The sequence below is a fragment of the Pelodiscus sinensis genome, chromosome 3, assembly GCF_049634645.1.
Source record: "Pelodiscus sinensis isolate JC-2024 chromosome 3, ASM4963464v1, whole genome shotgun sequence".
Taxonomy (NCBI): Eukaryota; Metazoa; Chordata; order Testudines; family Trionychidae; genus Pelodiscus; species Pelodiscus sinensis.
In genome coordinates this window covers 125,224,439-125,243,351 of record NC_134713.1, presented here as the reverse complement: position 1 = coordinate 125,243,351, position 18,913 = coordinate 125,224,439, and the positions used below count along the sequence as shown (strand labels likewise).

The 18,913-nt window shown below is 42.3% G+C and overlaps 1 protein-coding gene across 1 annotated transcript in view; it reads left to right on the top strand.

Annotated features, from left to right (window-relative positions):
• Window positions 1-18,913, top strand: part of PCNX2 (pecanex 2) — a 225,416-nt gene that overhangs the window by 73,964 nt on the left and 132,539 nt on the right. Inside the window, exons 14-15 of the mRNA XM_075924756.1 lie at window positions 5,478-5,588; window positions 6,954-7,045. Coding sequence (XP_075780871.1) covers window positions 5,478-5,588; window positions 6,954-7,045 — 203 coding nt within the window. The remainder of the gene's footprint in view (window positions 1-5,477; window positions 5,589-6,953; window positions 7,046-18,913) is intronic.

Here is an 18,913-nt window from a genome sequence, read left to right as displayed (position 1 = left end):
AACAGTCTGGACTTTAATAGGTTTTTTTTATGGTGAAGATATTCAGGTGTTTCTGTTTTCAGTACTCTAAATTGTACTAATATAGGGTGAAATCCTAGTCCCACTGGAGACAATGGAAGTTTTCAAATTAACTTTAAGAGAGCTGGGATTTCACCTGTGGAAATAGCTCCTTTATAGGTACAGCATGAAGTGAAAAATATGACAGCATAACATATGTTGCTTGCAATTTATTTTAGTGTTGTCTGAGTTCTGTATTGAGAAATCAATGAACTTTTGTTGGGGTGGAGGGTCATACAATATTAAGACTAAAGTTTTCCAGAAGTACTATGTTTTCTGATAACTGTGAAACAATATACATATTAATAAAATCAACCAAAATTGTTGCACTTGGAAGTCTGACTAAGATACTGGTCATTCTGAAGCTGCATCATGAATTACTATAAGAAGTTTATTACAAGATTGTGAAACAAACTAAATTCAGTAAAATCTTGTTAGATGCATAACATCATTACATGTTAAATGTGTGTTAAATGGGCTTGTGCCATATTAGGAAATCCATTTAGGACTTGATCAATGATAAATCAATTCCTTTTTTTGCTATCAGCTTAAAGGGTTGTCGGATTGTGCCATTAAATCAGTTTATTCATTGGATCTAATCTTGTTGACCTCATTGGGAAATTAGTATAAGTAAGATGTGCAGAACTGAGCCTATACCAGCTGATAAATGATAAAAGTATGTTTGTTGATGTAAATGGTTATGTACTTAATATTTGGTACTTGTTATAAGTGAAATCAGCAAATAACCACTTGCCATACATCACTGAACAGCAGACACCAGATGATGGCAAATTTTGGTGATTATTGTCCTGTGCTGGATTTGAACTAGTGATATAGGGTCCATGTCACATTAGCAAGCCCTTAAACAAGTAATCACCCCAATAAAGATTTATTTGCTATTTAATATTGAATCAAATCTATCTGAATTGAAAACCATGGAAGTTACTAGATGCTGAGCACTTCAGAAAATCCAGCCAGTTCATTTAGGTACCTGCATGGAAGCTGAGTATTTCTGAAATCTGGCCCAAGTTGTAGGTTCTGAGCACTACCAACAGACTATCCGGACTTTGATTTTTCCCGGTTCCAGATATATCTGCAGTCTAGTCCTTCTGCTTCTGTGTTGCAGGGTATCTTCTCAATGTGGATGAGACACATTTGAATGTTGCATTGAAGAACCAGGAAAAGATTCTATAAAAGGTCCCCTTGTTTAGAAGTGAAAAAGGAAATGGCAAAATAATTAAAAAAAAAAATTGCCACCACCCACTTGCCTGTTGTAATCTGTTAAGGCATATTGCAAACAAACAGTACTAATTTTGGCCTAAAAACTAGGGAAGCTTTTGGGAAAGGAGGCGCCTATACAGGAAGAACGGGATCCACCTAAACCAAAACTGAGCCAGATGGCTGGCATGTAAAATTAAAGTACTTGCATCAAAATTGCTCCTAGTTCTCATGGTATTTTAAATAGGGATGTTAAAAAAATGGGTAATTGAGTAAACGTGTAACTGTTGAAAATCTGCAGAGGTTATACAGTTACCTGCACCTGCAGTGCGTTGCAGCAGCCGGTGTGCTCCAGGATCTGTTTTTTAAGCCAGCTCCTGATACATACTGCTGCCTCTGATACAGAGGTAGCAGCGTGGGTGGCAGCCAGCTCCCCAGGAGTGGGGCAGGAGCCTGCGTGTCACAGTGAATGTTAATCAATAAGCCCAGGCCTTATCACTTTAATCATTTCTATGTTTATACTTTCACATTCCTCATTGTAAATTGAACTGCATAACTCCCTCCCAACTATAAACCCCACACATTCTGTGACTTAACTGGAGGGAGACCCCAAACTGCATGTGAAAGTAGTGGTCTTCCAGCTCTCACAAGTGGTCGTGTTTTATGTGCAAACACGTAATACAACTTAAACAAAAAGGTGCTAGATTTTTTAAGAATACATTGTACGTCAGCCCTCTCTGGAATTCATAATTCAGCTTTAACTGTGAAACTAGCCTCCCTTAATTGTTTGATCTTCCCAAGTGAAACCAGAAAACTTCTAAATCCTGTCCTTTTAAAAGTAGGAGCCTTTTAAACATCCCTTTTCCAGGCTACTCCCTGACACAGGATAAGATTAACGTGTTTTAGGAGTACACAGGAAGCATCAAAGAAGGAACTGAGATGACAAGAATGCTCTTCTCAGCCAACCTCCCTCTCATGGTCATACCCATTCATTCACACACTCCCCTCCTGACACACTGACAGTGAGTGAGTTCCATTTCCTGTTCTATTAGTTACTCCCCCACCCTTAACCAGGCTATTCTTGGGTCACAGTGGTTAGAGCAATTGTTTATACTTCAAACTAGTAACATGAAGCTGGCTTTTAAGTGACTCTTTTGCCTCAGAATGAGGATCTCTCATTTCAGTGCTGGGCTTTTGCAAAACCTTCCTTGTGATCACTGAATTTCAAGTGATCTTGAAATGTTTGGTCTGGGGGACCAAAGAATCTCTGTGATCACATGGAGGGAATCCAGATAACTTTAGGTAGATTGCCATCTTGCTCAATAACATTGCTTTTGCTCAATAACAATCCAAGGAAAACTTGGCATGACTAGATTAGATGACTAGAAAAAGAAGAGGAGAGATGGAAAGGCAGCAGAGGTTGTAAGCACTCTCAATGGCATTTACAAGCAAGGGTTGGAGAACGCAGTATTTCTGCACATTTTTATGCATATACAATGGCTGTTAATGCTAGGGTACCACAGAGAAGGGCACATCGTAAATACCAAGATAGGTGTGCAATTCATTGAGCTGCTGTGTCACTCACATCACCACTAAAGCACTTATACTTTTTCTGCATCTGACCCAGGAGTTTGTCCTGCCTCTCCTGTGTTTGAATTCTTCAGCAGGTGCTACAGTGCTAGATACTTGTAGACTATACCAGATGAAGAAGCACAACTCTATGCAGTCAGATCTAAAAGAGTGTATTGTTGTATGATTTTAACCCAGCAAGATGCAGTGTAGTGAGCGGGATTGTAAGTATAATGATATAATTGGAATTTAGCAAAGAAAACAAATGGTATTGGTAAAGTTTGTTTTTGTTTTAAATAAGACAAACTTCAGCAATTTGTTGCATTTTTGTATTATCACAGTACATACGAAAAAAAATGCATACTGCCCAGCAGGTACAACTAATAAATACCTGTTTCTTCCCAGGGAAAATTGCCAGGAACAGCAGAACATTTTTCTGTAAGAAATGAGACAAGTGATACATATAATTTGCAACACAATTTTCCACAGTATCCCAATGGCCCACTCAACATAACTATCATATTGTTTGTTTTCTTTGAATAAAACTGTAACTTACCATACATTGGCCCCTCCTTTCAATAAGGACTACAGATCACATTTTCCTTTTGTTCCTTATGATGCAGTTTCAGTTTGACTTATGTTGGCAACAATTCATAGGCTGCTCTTTTGCACATGCTCTGCTTTTATTTCTACAGGTTTTACTAGACAAATCTCTTCTTCAAAATCAGCTTATCTCATTTTTTTAAACATGCCGTTACTTCAATCCTGTCTTTCTTCCTTGTTTTGTTTGTTCTGCCACTCCCTGACCACCACATATCTTGAGTCTGTCAATAATACTGTGCACCTGAATATATTTGGCTTCAGCTTCCCTGATTATTTTCACCCATCCCAGTGGTTCAGCTTGCTTAGGGCTCGATCATGCAAGGTGCTGAACTTTGAAGGCTATGATCCAGCACAGCATTTAAGCATGTGATAAAAATTTAACCATGTGAGTAGTCTCATTGAAGTTGGTGAGACTATTCATCTGCTTAAAGTTAAGCGTGTGCTTAAATGCTTTGCTAGTTCAGGGCCAGCATGCTCAGTACTTTGCAAGATTGAGCACATAGAGACAACAGTGATATGATCCGAGCATAAGACATGAAGCACAAACCTTGTGTGCTAATCCTGCTTTCTTTTACCTTAAAGAGTCACTTAAATTGAGATAGTAATAGAGATGTAGCCGTGTTAGTCTGGTCTTGCTGAGACAAAAGACAAGACCATGCAGCACTTTAAAGACTAACAAGATGGTTTATTAGGTGATGAGCTTTCGTGGGCCAGACCCACTTCCTCAGATCAAATTGTGGAAGAAAATTGTCAAAATTCCACAATTTGATCTGAGGAAGTGGGTCTGGCCCACAAAAGCTTATCACCTAATAAACCATCTTGTTAGTCTTTAAAGTGCTGCATAGTCCTGTCTTAAATTGAGATGGCACTCTGAAAAGTGGCTATGTATAAATGGCACCTTCTTACGCAATAGATCAGTTTACCTTTGTGGCTTTTTAAAAACTATTTAACTTTCGAATGTCAATATGTAGACAACTACACGATTAACCGATAAATCTGGGTGTATCAGTTAATCCTGTTGACTACAAGCATTTCCCCCTGTCACTTTGATGCCTCTGCTTTAAGCCGGCTCCCCATGAGCACTGGATCTGCCCCCCCCCCATGAGCAGAGACACAGCTGCATGAAGGGTGAGGGGGGCAGGCGGGAGCTGGTTTTTAAACTGGCTGCCCTTGCAGACCAGCTCCTGCCTGACACTTTATTCTGCTACCTCTGATAGGCAGCAGCATGAGGTGGCAAGGGCCAACCTTGCCCCCGGGGACTGTTGAATAGTCATATAACAGCTAAATTTGATGCAGTTACATGACTATTCAATTGCACACTATATAATATCCCTAATTTAAATATGTTTGTACTAGTTTTTAATTCTCTTGGTTCTGCAGAGTCAAGGCAACTATGAGAGAGTGAACTGGAGTCTGTTCTGGCTCACATGTTATCAGCAGACCTGATAACTAAATTCCAGTTGCAGAATCCTTATCCCTAATGATGCATGTATTACCCAGAGCTCAGCAATTCCAGGCTGAGTTTGCAGAGACCTTGAGTTAAGGAAAAAAAATATTTTTTTACGTTTAATCTGAACAGATTTGATCTTGAATGTGATTGAGAAATGGAGACTACATTATACCATTTCCCCACTTCTCCCCCAGATCACTTTTCAAAGTAGAACTGAACTGTACCTCTTTGTGGATAAGTTTATTTATCTGTAAAATAGGAAAATAATATTTACCTCAAAGAATTGTGAGAAATAATGTTGGTAAAATGCTTTGGAGATAAATAGATTTGAATGAATTCTTCATAGTGCTACCTTTTATTACTTTTACAGAAACATTAAACAAAAATAATTTTAAACAACAATTAAATGCCTGTAAAACCATTGTTTCTAATATTAATATCTACTTACTGCAGAAAACATGAACATATAATGGAATGGTAGCTTATCCCAGTATGAGGAAAATTCCTGGTTTTCATACAAATATGTTTAGTTATTGTGAAATTCAAATATGTGCTAACGTGCATCTTGTTTTAATTTCAGTGTTTTTGTATTGCTTCCCTGCAATTTCTCTTCTTGGCCTTTTCCCTCAAATCAACACCTTCTGTATATACCTCTTGGAACAAATAGACATGTTGCTTTTTGGTGGTTCTGGTAAGTAGTTTATTGTAACCTGTGCTCATCTGCTTATGCCCACAATCAGAAATTAAGCTGGTTTGTACTGCATATTTTGAATCTCCATTCTCACAGTTAGAACAATGCTAGTGGCAGTCACAAACTTACACATGGTTTCTTGTATTATCATGTATGTGGACAAGAATATTTTTCTGAGAAGAGCAGTACTTAAACTGTGCACTAGACTAAAAACTATCTCCACAACCCACAGAAATGTTTTTAGTATGTCTAATGTGATCCTTGGCAAAACTTAAATCTTTTTCCACATTAGGAAAAACATGTTAGAAGCATGGTGGTTTCTGGCATCATTTCAAGCATGGCATGGGAGAAGCCTAAAAAGAGAAAGAGACTATTAACTGGTTTGTTTTCCTCTTTATCTCAAATAAGAAAAAAATCAGATGGCTAAATTCAGATGCGTAACTTTTACTTCTTGACTCCTGAATAATATAGCAGATCTTACATGTTGGGTAAAACCCTGACTTCATCAAAGTCAAGGGAAGTTTTGTCACAACTTCCACAGAGCCAGAATTTTACTTACTATGGCTGTGTCTACATTGGCACCCTTTTCCGGAAAAGGGATGCTAATGAGACCAGTCGGAATTGCAAATGCCCCGGGGATTTAAATTTTCCCCGCGGCATTTGCATGAACATGGCTGCCGCTTTTTTCCAGCTTGGGGATTTGCCGGAGAAAAGTGCCAGTCTAGTTAAAATCAGGAATAAGGGATCTTCCGGAAAAGGGTTTATTTTCTGAAAGATACCTTTCTAGATTGGCGCTATTCTCCGGCAAAGCCCCGAGCCGGAAAAAAGCGGCAGCCATTTTCATGCAAATGCCGCGGGGAAAATTTAAATCCCCGGGGCATTTGCAATTCCGACTGGTCTCATTAGCCTCCCTTTTCCGGAAAAGGGTGCCAATGTAGACACAGCCTATGAGTGTTACCAAATATGCTGATCTTTAGCTTTGTTTTATTTCAGAGGAATTCTGTAGTGGAATGATGCATCAGTATAAGGGTTAAACATTTTAAACAGCATCCTCTTTTCCTTTAAAAAATGAAAAGACTGTAGGCGGCAACATATCGGCAGGGTAGTATTTGAAGTTAAATCCTGGTCCACTGAAGTCAATAGCAAAACTTCCATTGACCTAGTGAGGCCAGAATTTCACCCATAGTCTCTTGAGAAGCTTGATTAACTTATCCAGACACCGAAGGTTTTCTTTGTGCAAAGAAAGACTAACACCTGTAATGCAAGATTAATTAAATTCTGGGTGAGCAAGCCCTGTCTGGTTTTTCTTTTGCTTGCAACTAGTTTCATCTAGACAGTAATAAACTTTCAATGTTCTTTTTTCAGCTGCTGCTGGATTGATATCTGCCCTATACAGTATTTCTCGAAGCTTTGTAGTTGTGATTGTACTGTACGCTTTCTGCTTCAATGCAGTTAAGGTAAGAGGGAATAACTGCATTGGCAAAATGGTGTATCCATGCTTCAGGAGATATTCTAGTTTAGTGAGTGACTTCAGTCCTAATTTGACCTGTGTCCGTTTTAACAATGCTTATTTTCCAAGATAGCTTAAAACATAGCTTATAAATGTACTCTGTACTCTCTACGTACAGGCAGTCCCTGACTTACGCGGATCCGACTTATGTCGAATCCGCACTTACGAACGGGGCTTTTCTTGCCCTGGAACTCACGGGCGGCAGGTCGCCACCCGTGTCCTCCGGGGCGAGAAAAGCTTCTCCCAGTCTCCCTGGTTTGCTGAGGGGGGGGGGTCCAGCAAAGCTCCCCGGGCGGCTTTGCTTGTTTGCCCGGGAGCAAAGCCGCCCAGGCAGTGGGACCCCTGCCGCCTGGGCGGCTTTGCTCGGGTCTCCCTGGTCTGCTGGGGGGGAGGGGCGCAGCTAGTGCTGTGGGAACCTACCGGGCAGCGCCCCAGCTGTTCTGTCTCAGGCAGCAGCTGAATCTGGAGCCAGTTCCGACTTACATACAAATTCAACTTAAGAACAAACCTATAGTCCCTATCTTGTATGTAACCCGGGGACTGCCTGTAGTTATACTTGAAAATTTTAGTGAAATACTGTTGTAAATGTTACTAATATCCATGACTTCATGGAACACTGGTGTCTTTCAACCTACCTGGAATTGTTGCATTAGTGTTTTCAATACAAAGGGCCAAAAGCAGTTGTGGTGTAAATAGGCACAACTCCCATCAAGTTCAGTGCAAGTTACTCCTGGTGATGACCTAGCTGAATTTGGTATAGATTCTTAAGAAAGATTCTACTTTCTTTAAAATAAAACAACCTCCCCACCCCCAAGCAACTGCCCCTCACCTTTTTCAATTACAGTAAAACTCCAGTGGCCCGGCATCCAATGGTCCGGCACTCCTGATGGTCTGGCACCATCTGGAACCCGGAAGTGCTCCGGGCAGCCGGACAATTGGAGCTGCTGTGCCCCCGGCTTCCCTGATTCAGCCGCTACTGAAACTGACCAGTGGCTGACTCGGGGAAGCCCAGGGCAGAGCAGCTGGGGTGCTGCCAGGTTGGTCCCGCAGCGCCGAGGGGCGCTTCCCCTCCACTCCATCCCAGACCCCTCATAGCACTGCCCCCTTCTGATAGTCCGGCATATCTGATAATCCGGCACCTCCTAGATCCTAAAGGTGCCAGATAATCGGAAGTTTACTGTACAATGGTATGCAGTATAGTTGCTCTAATTTTCAGCTTTTTATATCTTCTACAGAACATTATTAGACTGCATCTATACTGTAAAAAAAAAAAAAGACAGCTTTTTCAAATTGATGGTAGCAATTTGCAGAGCCTACGTCATCTGATTAAAGCTCATGGGGCTCAAAATAGCAATGTAGACATTTCCACTTGGGCTGCAGCCTGGGCTCCGAAACCCTTCCCTTCAGGATTTATTATAGAGCCCTAAAATACGATCCCTACTGAATTTTAGCCGACATGGTCAACAGTCAAAAATGGATGTAAGTGTTTAACTGGTTACTGGGTGATGCGTACTGGTAACCAGTTAACCGCTGCTAGTACCACCATGCTGTGCTGTGGGCTGGGGATGCTCTAGTCGGGTTGAGCTCACTGCTGTACAGATGGAGGAGTGCTCCAGCCCAGCGAGGCTGGAGCCGCTTCCCATTCAGTGCTGTGAGCCCAGCCAAAGCAGACCCTGCCTGCAGCACGGTGCAGTGGGCGAGGCCTGGCCGGGCCCATGCAGCCCCTCCTTGCGGCGGGCTCGCTTAGCCCAGCCTAGCCAGAGCAATCTGTGTCACAGCAGATCCAGCCAGGCTAGAGCAGCTCTCCTCCCACGGGATCTGGGTTAACTGGTTAAACATAACAGTTATCCGCTTAACTGGTTTAACGGGATTTTACATCTCTAATTTGTATCGGAGATGTAATGTCTCTAATACCACACAACCCCTCACCTTCTTGTTTGGCAATGTTTAAGATGAAGACGTAGAGGAACATAGACTTTTTAATTTTTTGTCATTTTGTTCTCGGTATATTTTCATTTTTTTATAATTAGATTGTGTGTGTCCTCTGTAATTTTTGATGTGTTCTTTAAACAAGCAAGCAAGCAAGCAAACAAACATTGGAGGTGAAATCCTGGCTTCAGTGAAGTCAATGGCAAAATTCTGATCGATGTCAGAAGAGCCAGGATTTCACCAAAGATCTCATGAGATGAAAATTAACTATCCTTAATGTTTTTAATTCTACTATATGGCAGGCTCGATACTTGACTATGACATCTGTCCAGTGACTGTGGAGTGGTGCTTCAATGAGATACATCTTCAAGCAATTTTTAGCATCTTTTAGGCCAGAGGTTCGCAACCCAGGGTCCATGGCTCTGTGAGGCGGGCTGAGGGGTGGGAGGGGGGGAGCACAAGCAGGTTTCAGGCGGTCGACCAAAATAAACTAGAGAGCATGTGTAATGTTGTTATCACTGGAGCTGATGCCATAAAACTGGAACATGGAGCCCTCTGTAGTGGGGTTCTGGGGCAACTGACGTGCTTGCTACCCTGTAATGCTGGCCCTGGCTTTTCATCATTTTTTTTTGTAGCATGTTGGGGAGGAGAGGGGGAGAGGCCTCAGAGATCAAAAGTTTGAGAGCCCCTGATCTAGGGAATACTACTGGAAATTCTGAGAGTCTGTCCATCCTACAGTGACATAGCAATGGTGCAGCAGGTATGCTACTGTAGTGTAGATGCTTCCTATATCAATGGAAGGGGTTTTCCCCATCAGATTTAGTAATCCACATCTTTGAAAAGGCAGTAGCTAGATTGATTGACTAATTTATCTGTCAATCTAACTGTGCCTACAATGGGGGTTAGGTCACCCTAACTACACTGTGCAAGAGGTGAATTTTTTCTCCTGAGCAATGTAGCTCAAAGGACATAAGTTTTAGGTGTGGACAGCATGTTTGTCCTTGTTCCTCCAAAATATGTGTAAAGAAAAGACAGGGTTGGCGACAGACTTCGTCGGGACCTGGGCAGCATAGAAGAGGGGGCTTGGCTCCAGACCACCTAGAAGGGGTGGGATCTTGGGCAGAAGGGGCTGGACTATGGGTAGCCTGACCTCAGCATAGCCCCAGACCATGCCATGTCTTCCCAGCCTGTCCTCAGGACTCTCCAGACCATGCCACGGCTCCCCAGCCTGACCACCTGTAACGTGCCACGTGGGGCTTTGAAAGGGCTTGGAGCTCCGGGCCCCTTTAAATCACTGGGCCCCAGGGCAACCTGCCTCCTTTACCTGGCTTCTCACACCGGAGGCCCTGATAAAGGGTGAAATAGTGCAAGTTCCAAAACCGCAAAAAGAAAATAATGTTGATGCAAAGTCTAGCAGCCTAGACTGAGGACTTAAGGCACTTTCATAGGTGCTGTTAGTCAATGAACACACATGCAGTTAAGGTATGTTGCAGTGTCCCACTTAAAATTTTAGCTTATATCTATTGCTGCCCCCAGCCATCTTGTATCAATTACAGTAATACTGCTTTCATGTGATCTACTTCCATGATGCTAATCAGCTTTCCCAATCTCTGGCTCAACTTCCCTGCATCACTGTCACCACTTCTCAGTTATGTTAATGAGTCTGTAGATGGCAGTGGGGAGAAGGTTGGGTAGGAGCTACTAATGGAGAAAGGAATTTGAGGAGCCAATCGCAGGAAACTGGTTGTTTGTGGAGGAGTGTTTTGGGGGTTGGAAGATGTAAGTGTCTGGGAAAGGGCCAGGTCTCTTCTAAAGAGAGAAAAGGAAAGCTCAGCAGGTTAGAGAGAAGCAGGGAGGTTGCGGGGTGGAGAGTTTAAAAATAGTTTTTCTAAGTAGCATTATGGAAAAACCTTTTAAAATATTTTCCGATTAATACAACTCTATCTTTTTTCAGCCTATTAGTTTAAATCACAACATGCAGGTGGCTTTGCAGATAAGCAATCTTGCCCAGAGGTTAGACTTCAAACCGCTTAGAAATATGTTGATAATTCTACCCTAAACTTAGAGAGTGCTGTGAGAGATTTACAAGATATCTGCTGTAAATTACCCATGTTAAGCACAGACTTTCTGTTCATACAGAAAAATTATATCTCATTTGCATTTTTATTGTACTGTTCTCCTGAAGATATTTATAAGCAGGATAATTTAGAGCATATAGAGATAATTCCACTTACTTTGGCTCATAACCTTAGTCCACTAAGATTTTAAAATTCTTATAGATTTTTTTTCCTTTATACAATATGGCTTAAACCCCTCTTGTTCCTAAGTCTCACCTAATTTTTTTTTGTCTCTTTAGGGAGTTACCTAGATTATTATAAGGGAATGATTCTTCAACTCTTACTCATAAGTAGTACCTGACACTGTGGCTACGTCTACACTGGCATAATTTTCCGGAAATGCTTTTAACGGAAAAGTTTTCCATTAAAAGCATTTTCAGAAAAGCGCATCTAGATTGGCAGGACGCTTTTCCGCAAAAGCACTTTTTGCGGAAAAGTGTCCGTGGACAATCTAGACGCGCTTTTCCGCAAAAAGCCCCGATCGCCATTTTCACGATGGGGACTTTTTTGCAGAAAACAAATCTCTGCTGTCTACACTGGCCCTTTTGCGCAAAAGTTTTTCGGAAAAAGACTTTTGCCCGAACGGGAGCAGCACAGTATTTCCGCAAAAGCACTGACAATCTTATGTGAGATTGTCAGTGCTTTTGCGGAAATTCAAGTGGCCAGTGTAGATAGCTGGCAAGTTTTTCCGCAAAAGCAGATGATTTTGCGGAAAAACTTGCCAGTCTAGACACAGCCTGTGAGTAACTCCATTGACTTCAGTGTGACTATTTGTAGAGGAAAAGTACTATTCAGTTTAAGGATGTACAGCAGAATGTGGCCCTAAATAGTAACCACTGTGAAATGTCTGCTTATGCCTATGTCAGAAACAAAGTAATATTTTTTTACAGGCAGCAGACTTGATTCTTAATCTTACCAAAATCACTGGTGTGTGAGCATCTCCTGCCAGGAGCAAACCTGCACTTTTGCGGTTCAGGGTGCCCCCTACTGGATGCTGCTCTCATCTTGTGGCTTATCTCACCAGCTAAGTGACTGAGTCCAGCACAAGAATGAGCCAATAGGGCCTGTCACTGTACCCTTGGTAACATCTGCAGCCCAGTTTCTGGGTTCCTTTCTCAGCCTCTTCTGTGCAAGTTTTAAGCCTGTCCCTTCCTTGTTGTACAGCTGTGATGCAGGGCTTCCTCCTTGAAGACTCTTTAAATCCTATCTTTCATTTGGGCTTCTAAATTAAATTTGTCACTGTCTCATGGCTTTGGCCACTCCACCAGTGAGCCATGGGGGACACAGGCCTGTCACTACTCTGGGACCCTATAAATAGTGGTGTCCCTGCCCAAGGTTTGTGGAAGGCTGGAGAGGGATGGCACGAGACAAATGGCTTGGTCACTGTCTTCGGTCCATCCCCTCCAGGGTCCCTAAGGTTGGCCGCTGTCGGCAGACAGGCTACTGGGCTAGATGGACCTTTGGTCTGACCCAGGACAGCCATTGTAAGCTCAGGGCTCAGGGTCGGGGGTCTCAGTGGACCCCCTTGATTCTCTTGCACACCTGCTCCTGGGTGGCCAGGCTGGCAGCTCTCCTGCCCTAGCCGGCCACTTTCCTGTGCCTAGTGTGGAGATTGTGGACGAGGTCCACAATCTCCGCACTAGCCCAGGCGGGTGCCCGCCTCTTGCGGTCCCGGGCAAGTTCCCGGGAGCCGCCAGCCTGGGATGTGATGTGCCCAGTGTAGGTAGTCTGGGCACTCCAAGCCAGGACTGCTTTGCAAGCGGGGCACCCCTGAGAACTGTCTGTCCGGCTGGGGTTCGGGTCCCTTTAAGCACAGCCCTCGGCTAGCCTGAGACAGCAGCTCCACGCTCTAAGTCCTCCTCTGATGCCCTGCCGGCATTGCTTCTGGCCATCCTTAAGCCCGGTTCAGGGTCCACTCAATGTGGATATGCTAGTTCGAATTAGCAAAACGCTAATTCGAACTAGTTTTTTAGTCTGGATCCGTTAGTTTGAATTAGCTTAGTTCGAATTAACTAATTCGAATTAACTAATTTGAACTAAGTTAGTTCAAATTAACGTTGTAGTATAGACATACCCTATCAGAGGTAGCAGTGCACGGGTAGGGTGGGTAGGCAGGAGTTGGTGCTTGGAAGGAGCTGGCTCCTGCCTGCGATACAGAGGCAGCAGTGTGAGGAGTCAGGGGGCTCCCTGGAAGTGGGGCGAGGAGTGTACTGGCTGCTGACCCCACCCCGGGAACCATCAAATAATCACGTAACTGCTAAGATTTGGTACGGTTACACAATTATTAAATTAAATGATATGTAACATCCCTAACAGATATATCATGATCCAAAGGCTGGTAGATGAACTTAGGTTTAGACTGGAAATAAAATGTAAATTTTTGACAGGGAAGGTAATTAACTGTTGGAACAATTTACCAAGGATCGTTTGGGATTTTCTGTCAAAATTGGATATTTTTAGAGCATATGCTGTAGCAATTGTTTTGGTTAAGTTTATGGCCTGCATTAAACAAGGAGTCTGACTCAATGATCATAATTTACCTTCTGGTCTTGAAATGTATTAATCACGGTATTTGGGTTACAAAAAATGTTCCTGATAAGGCATCCCTTTACTGATGATACTTTAATTTCTTTCCCAGTACTGCCCATGTTTTTAAGAAAGAGCTGAGGTAGGTGAAATCACTGACAATCTCAACTGAGTGTGTGCAATGTGTGTGCAATTGCTGATTGAAAGTCTTTTGGTTTTACCTCAATTAATTTTCAGGCTGAGTTTTACTACTGAGCTTTCCAGGACTTTAAGTGTCACTATTAGCTCATCCATTGATTTGACAACTAGCGCTATGTTGTCAGCAAAATCGATACTGTTAAGGTTTTTATCAAAACATATGCCTAAAATGCATTTACTGAGAAGTCTGGTCAAGCTCATAGTGTGTGACAGGACTGAAGGGTTCTGGGACAGAGGTGCATCTTTACTGAATGCCCGACTAATTTGGAAGCCCGGAGTTCTTTTCCTGTTTGCAAGAATGCAGCTTGAGGAGTTATTGTATAGGAGATGGAACCTCTTATAGAGCTTTTCAAGGAGATTGTGAGTTTCTGCCAAAGTGATTCCTTGTCAGCAGAATCCAATACAAGCTTGATATTCACAGATGCATTGTGAACAGGGCACTTCAGTTCTCATGCTTTCTGAATAAGCTGGTGCACTGTGCACATTTACTCCACTGTAGAATGGCCTGGAGTGAAGTCAGCTTGTTGCAGTCTTCTTTTGCTCCTTAAGATAGCAGCAGCTTGGGCCAACGAGACAGAAGCAAAAGCTTTCCCCAGGACAGATAGAAGAGTAATGATGGAGTAGTTATAACAGTCTAATTTGCTGCCTTTATATTGGCAAGTAGTAAAATAAGGCCTTTTTGCTAGTGGGGCAGGACCAACCCTTTTTCCAGCTGAAATTGCATAACATCTGCAGTCACACAAGATTAGCTGGTCAAGCATTTTTTTAAAGTTCTGCAGGAATTCCAAGATTTCTGCTGCCTTAATTCCCTTGTGCTTCTTTGCAGCGCTGTGGATTTCATGGATAATGAATTTGCCAGGATCATTTTGTATGAAATGAGTCGATTGACTAGCATCTTGTGGTGATCTTCACTCATGGGGAGAATTTCCTAGTGGTGAGGGGATAGGCAATAGTGAGTTTTAGATATGAAGAATGGTAGCTCTCTCTTTCTTGGAACAGCTGCCTCCTCTCATGCCTTGGCCCTCTAGCTAGGCCAGTTCCAAGTCTCTTCCCTTCAGGGGTAGCCCATAACCAAAACCAGAGGGAATCATCATAAATAAAATCAATTAACAGGAGAGAATGGGGAAATGACTCTTGGGGGTTTGGGAGGGGGCTTCAGGTAGTTGTTGAGAGAGAGATCCTGCCTTCCCTCTGATCTTTTCTTGGGAGGTGCAAAGGAGAGGTCCTTCCTTCTCCCTGCTTGGCCTAAAATGAGCTGTTCTGCTCATTTTAACTCTTCTTCTAGTCTGTGCAGCTCTTGCTAGGCTCTGTCTAGACTACTGGGTTTTATTGGAAAAAGGTATGCAAATTGCACTCCACAATTTGCGTACCTTTTTCCAATAGTTTTGTCAGAAGAGGCCTTTCTGAAATTTGGCCTGTCTGCATTGGGCCAAATTTTGGAAAAACCTTCTATTTCAGAAGAGCCCTTCTTCCTCATGGAAGGAGGAAGACAGGAATTCCGAAAGAGCATGTCTGCTCTTCTGCAAAAAAAGGCAGGCACGTTTCCTGGACGTAGCAGTGTTTTTCCGAGATACCTCTGGTATCCCAGAAAAAACCCATAGCCTAGACATACCATAAGCAGCTTCTTTATCTCTTGTTGTTCAATCTAGGATTTGAATACTTGTCACAGCCTTAATATCAGGATTCAAAGAAATTGGAAATGAACTTAGCAGCTGGCTTTCATGATCCTTACAGTATGCCATGGACACTTGCATTGATTAACTGGCCAGTACTAAAATAAACCACACTGAATGAATGACCTTTATCATCAGTTAGATTATGCAAGTATTTATAGAAGGAAGTAACATCATTAATGGCAGAAACTTCCTTGAATACAATGACTTTGGTTTCCATAAAAGGGTTGTGGTCAGAGTATATTGCTTTATTGGAGAAGCAGCCCCAAGAAGAAAGAGAAGGTGCACTTTATTCCAGTGTACAAACTGTTGGGCTCTATACAGGAGAAACTGGATGAAGTTCCATAGCTTGTGATATACAAGAGGTTAGACTAGATTATTTAATGGTCCCTTCTGGCCTTTAAATCTATGACTCAATGAAAGAATGGGTGCCAAGTGTTGGTCTTGCAGCAAATATTGATCATATATCATTCTTGAGGTCAGAGCCAGCCCACGCTATGAGCTGACTGGGTTATCATCCGGGGCGCCTCATTGTAGGGGGCACCATGCAGGGCTGCTGGACCAGGCAGGGGCGGGGCCACACATGCACCTGGCGCCTGGCGGTGGGACCGCGCATGCGCTGGGTGCCGGGGTGTGTCGCACACCCAGGGGCAGGGCCACGCATGTGCCATTCTCCCAGAGGCGGTGCCGTGTTCCCGGGGCACACGAATGGCTTGGGCCGGCCCTGCTTGAGGTCACATGTATATGTAAGATTATTCAAACAGCAATGTCAAAACCATGTTTTGTGCTGGAGACCCTTTTTAAAAAATATACACTGTCATATAGTTTTCAATTTTAGTATAAAGGGTAAGAAGATACTTGCCACATTTATGAACACATGTTCTTGAGACAATACAAATGACCTTCATTTTTCCATTCTATAATTAAAGAAAACATAATATATACAGAACAATAACCAGAGGTGAAAGTAACTTAAAATGTCTTACAGATACTGTCCTCTTGCAACCTGGGTCCCTGCCAACTCTTTCAATAGCTCCCTGCTGGTTTTTGAGGCAGCTCAGCCGGCTCTTGCCGGAGCTGCGCACCAGGGTGCACTCGCTTACTTTCACCTCTGACAATAACTCAGTGATGGTCACATTTCAACATTGCTTTGGCTAGGCTGCAACAATAATTTCACATGGACTCCTCGTGCTGTAACTGTAAATGTTCACTTTAGGAGCCTCATGAAAATTCCATGATTATTTCTTAATTTTAACAAAACTCTCAATCTTCTTCATCCACTTTTCAATTAACTTGTCTGAGAAAATTCTTGGATCATATTTTAGCTCTTCTGTAACCTTCCGTAAAAAATGTCTCTCTTTGGTCTCTCAGTGGAAGATGGTAGTATGTGGCCCCATGTGCCCATCACTTCAGACTGGCTTTTGCATGCTATAGAAAATAGGAGTTATGCTAGTTGTGTTACAGCTAATCTTGAGATTTCCTTTTTATTCCAAAGTATTCAGTAAATAATAACAAAAAATTGTTCAGCGTAATTGGCCACAACTAAAGTCAAAATAACAAAATTCTCCAAAAAAAGGAATAACAGGAATTCAAGACTCTTAATCATGCAAGTTGTTCCACGCTAACTAACCCTAGTGTGGATCCCCTATTGAATATTATATTATAATTAATATGCCTTATATCAATTAGCAGAAAAGGCCATGAGGGGAGAAAGCTTTTGAGTCATAATGTTCTTTTTGATACAGTTGCTGTACAGAGGCCAGCAAATGTGGTGGTAGTTCTAAGTGATCTTGAATGTTTGGGTTTTTAAAATTTGTAATGCCCCATACATACAGAATTTATGAGTGAGACAAAATGTTATTTTGGTAATAGCCTTCACCTGCTGCACAATATCTTTCCATAAATTTTATACTACATGTCACTTCCACATCATATGAACAAAACACCAGCTGCCTATTTCAGCTTTGCTTTTCAGACTCCTATATGTTAATTTGATTGATTTCACAAGTTGAGAACATAAATGTCACAGTCCATAGATTGTTAATATTTGTTTTTGTTCCTTGGTTATAAGGACATTTTCTTTTATACCTCCTCACCATCGCTTAGCTATATTATCCCACAAGCATCATTCCAATTCTTTCTGGATTGCATTAATTTTCTTTTTTAGCTATGGCTCCTATAAAATTCAATAGCCTGGATATGGTTTCGTTGGCTCTTTTGGTCATTCCTTCCATTAGTGTAGCTATCAGCATCACTGTTAGAGGTTTCTCTTTCTCATGTCAAATGATTGGTAGCACTTGTTCAGTTTTGAAAGTGTGTATGTTCCTTTCAGCACTTCTTTCTTTGTGCTCTGCATGTTTGTTTTGTAAGCTAACCCAGTTTGATGTTGACATCCTAATAGCCATCCTAGAACCCAGTGTATGAAAAAGTTACCTCTCTTGATTCCTGGAAGAGATGTCTTTATTCTCAGATATTGTATCCATCAGTTTGGAGCTGCAGATGCAGAGCCAGATTCACCAACGTGGAATCTAATTGACTTGAGTGGGACTGCATCATGGATTAATATTTTCTGAGCTGTTTTCTGGCTTCTGCCTCAATATTTAAAGGATGCTCTTTTAAACCCTCAAGTATATCTTTTTTTGTTTCCCACAGTTATTGAAAATGCTCGGTTTAGCAGTGTCACTTTTTGTTTCTACCATTCTAAATGGTTACCAAGCTGCAACCAGTCCATCAGCATATAATAATATACCACGAAATATACCACATTTCTTTCTCAGATGTTTTTCCAGCTGAGGTGGACAGACATTAAAATTGATGCAACAATGATTATAACTTATTTTTAAAAATATTAGGTCCATTACAAACTTGCTTGTGCTTTTACTGAATATTAAGATAGAGCTCCTAATATGCTATAGCCAGGACGCTTGAAATATAACACTGACTGTTGTGACAAGGTCAGGCACAGGACCACTACAGATTGGGGAAAAGGCAGCCCCAAAAAGCATAAAAGGTCTGCTAAGTAAGGGTGGAGGGCTGCAAAGCAATTAGGAGCAGCTGGCAGGGAGCTGGCCCAGGTAGATTGGGGGCAGCTGACTCCACTTCAGACCTGCTGGAGGCCTTTAAAAGCTTCCCCTGTTGGCAGGTTGGGGAAAGAGTGAGAGGATGGAGGGGAGAGGTAGCAGAGGGGTAGAAAACAAGAACTTGAAACTAAACCAGAGCAGTTCTAGAGCTAGAAACAGCAGGGGAGGAAGTCCTAGAAGGTGTGGCTAGGCTCCCTACTTCAGAAAACAGCTGCAAGCCCCAATTCTTGGCAAAGGGAGAAGGCTGCTGGCCCAAACACTGGCCAGGATAAGAGGAGCCCTTACCACATGG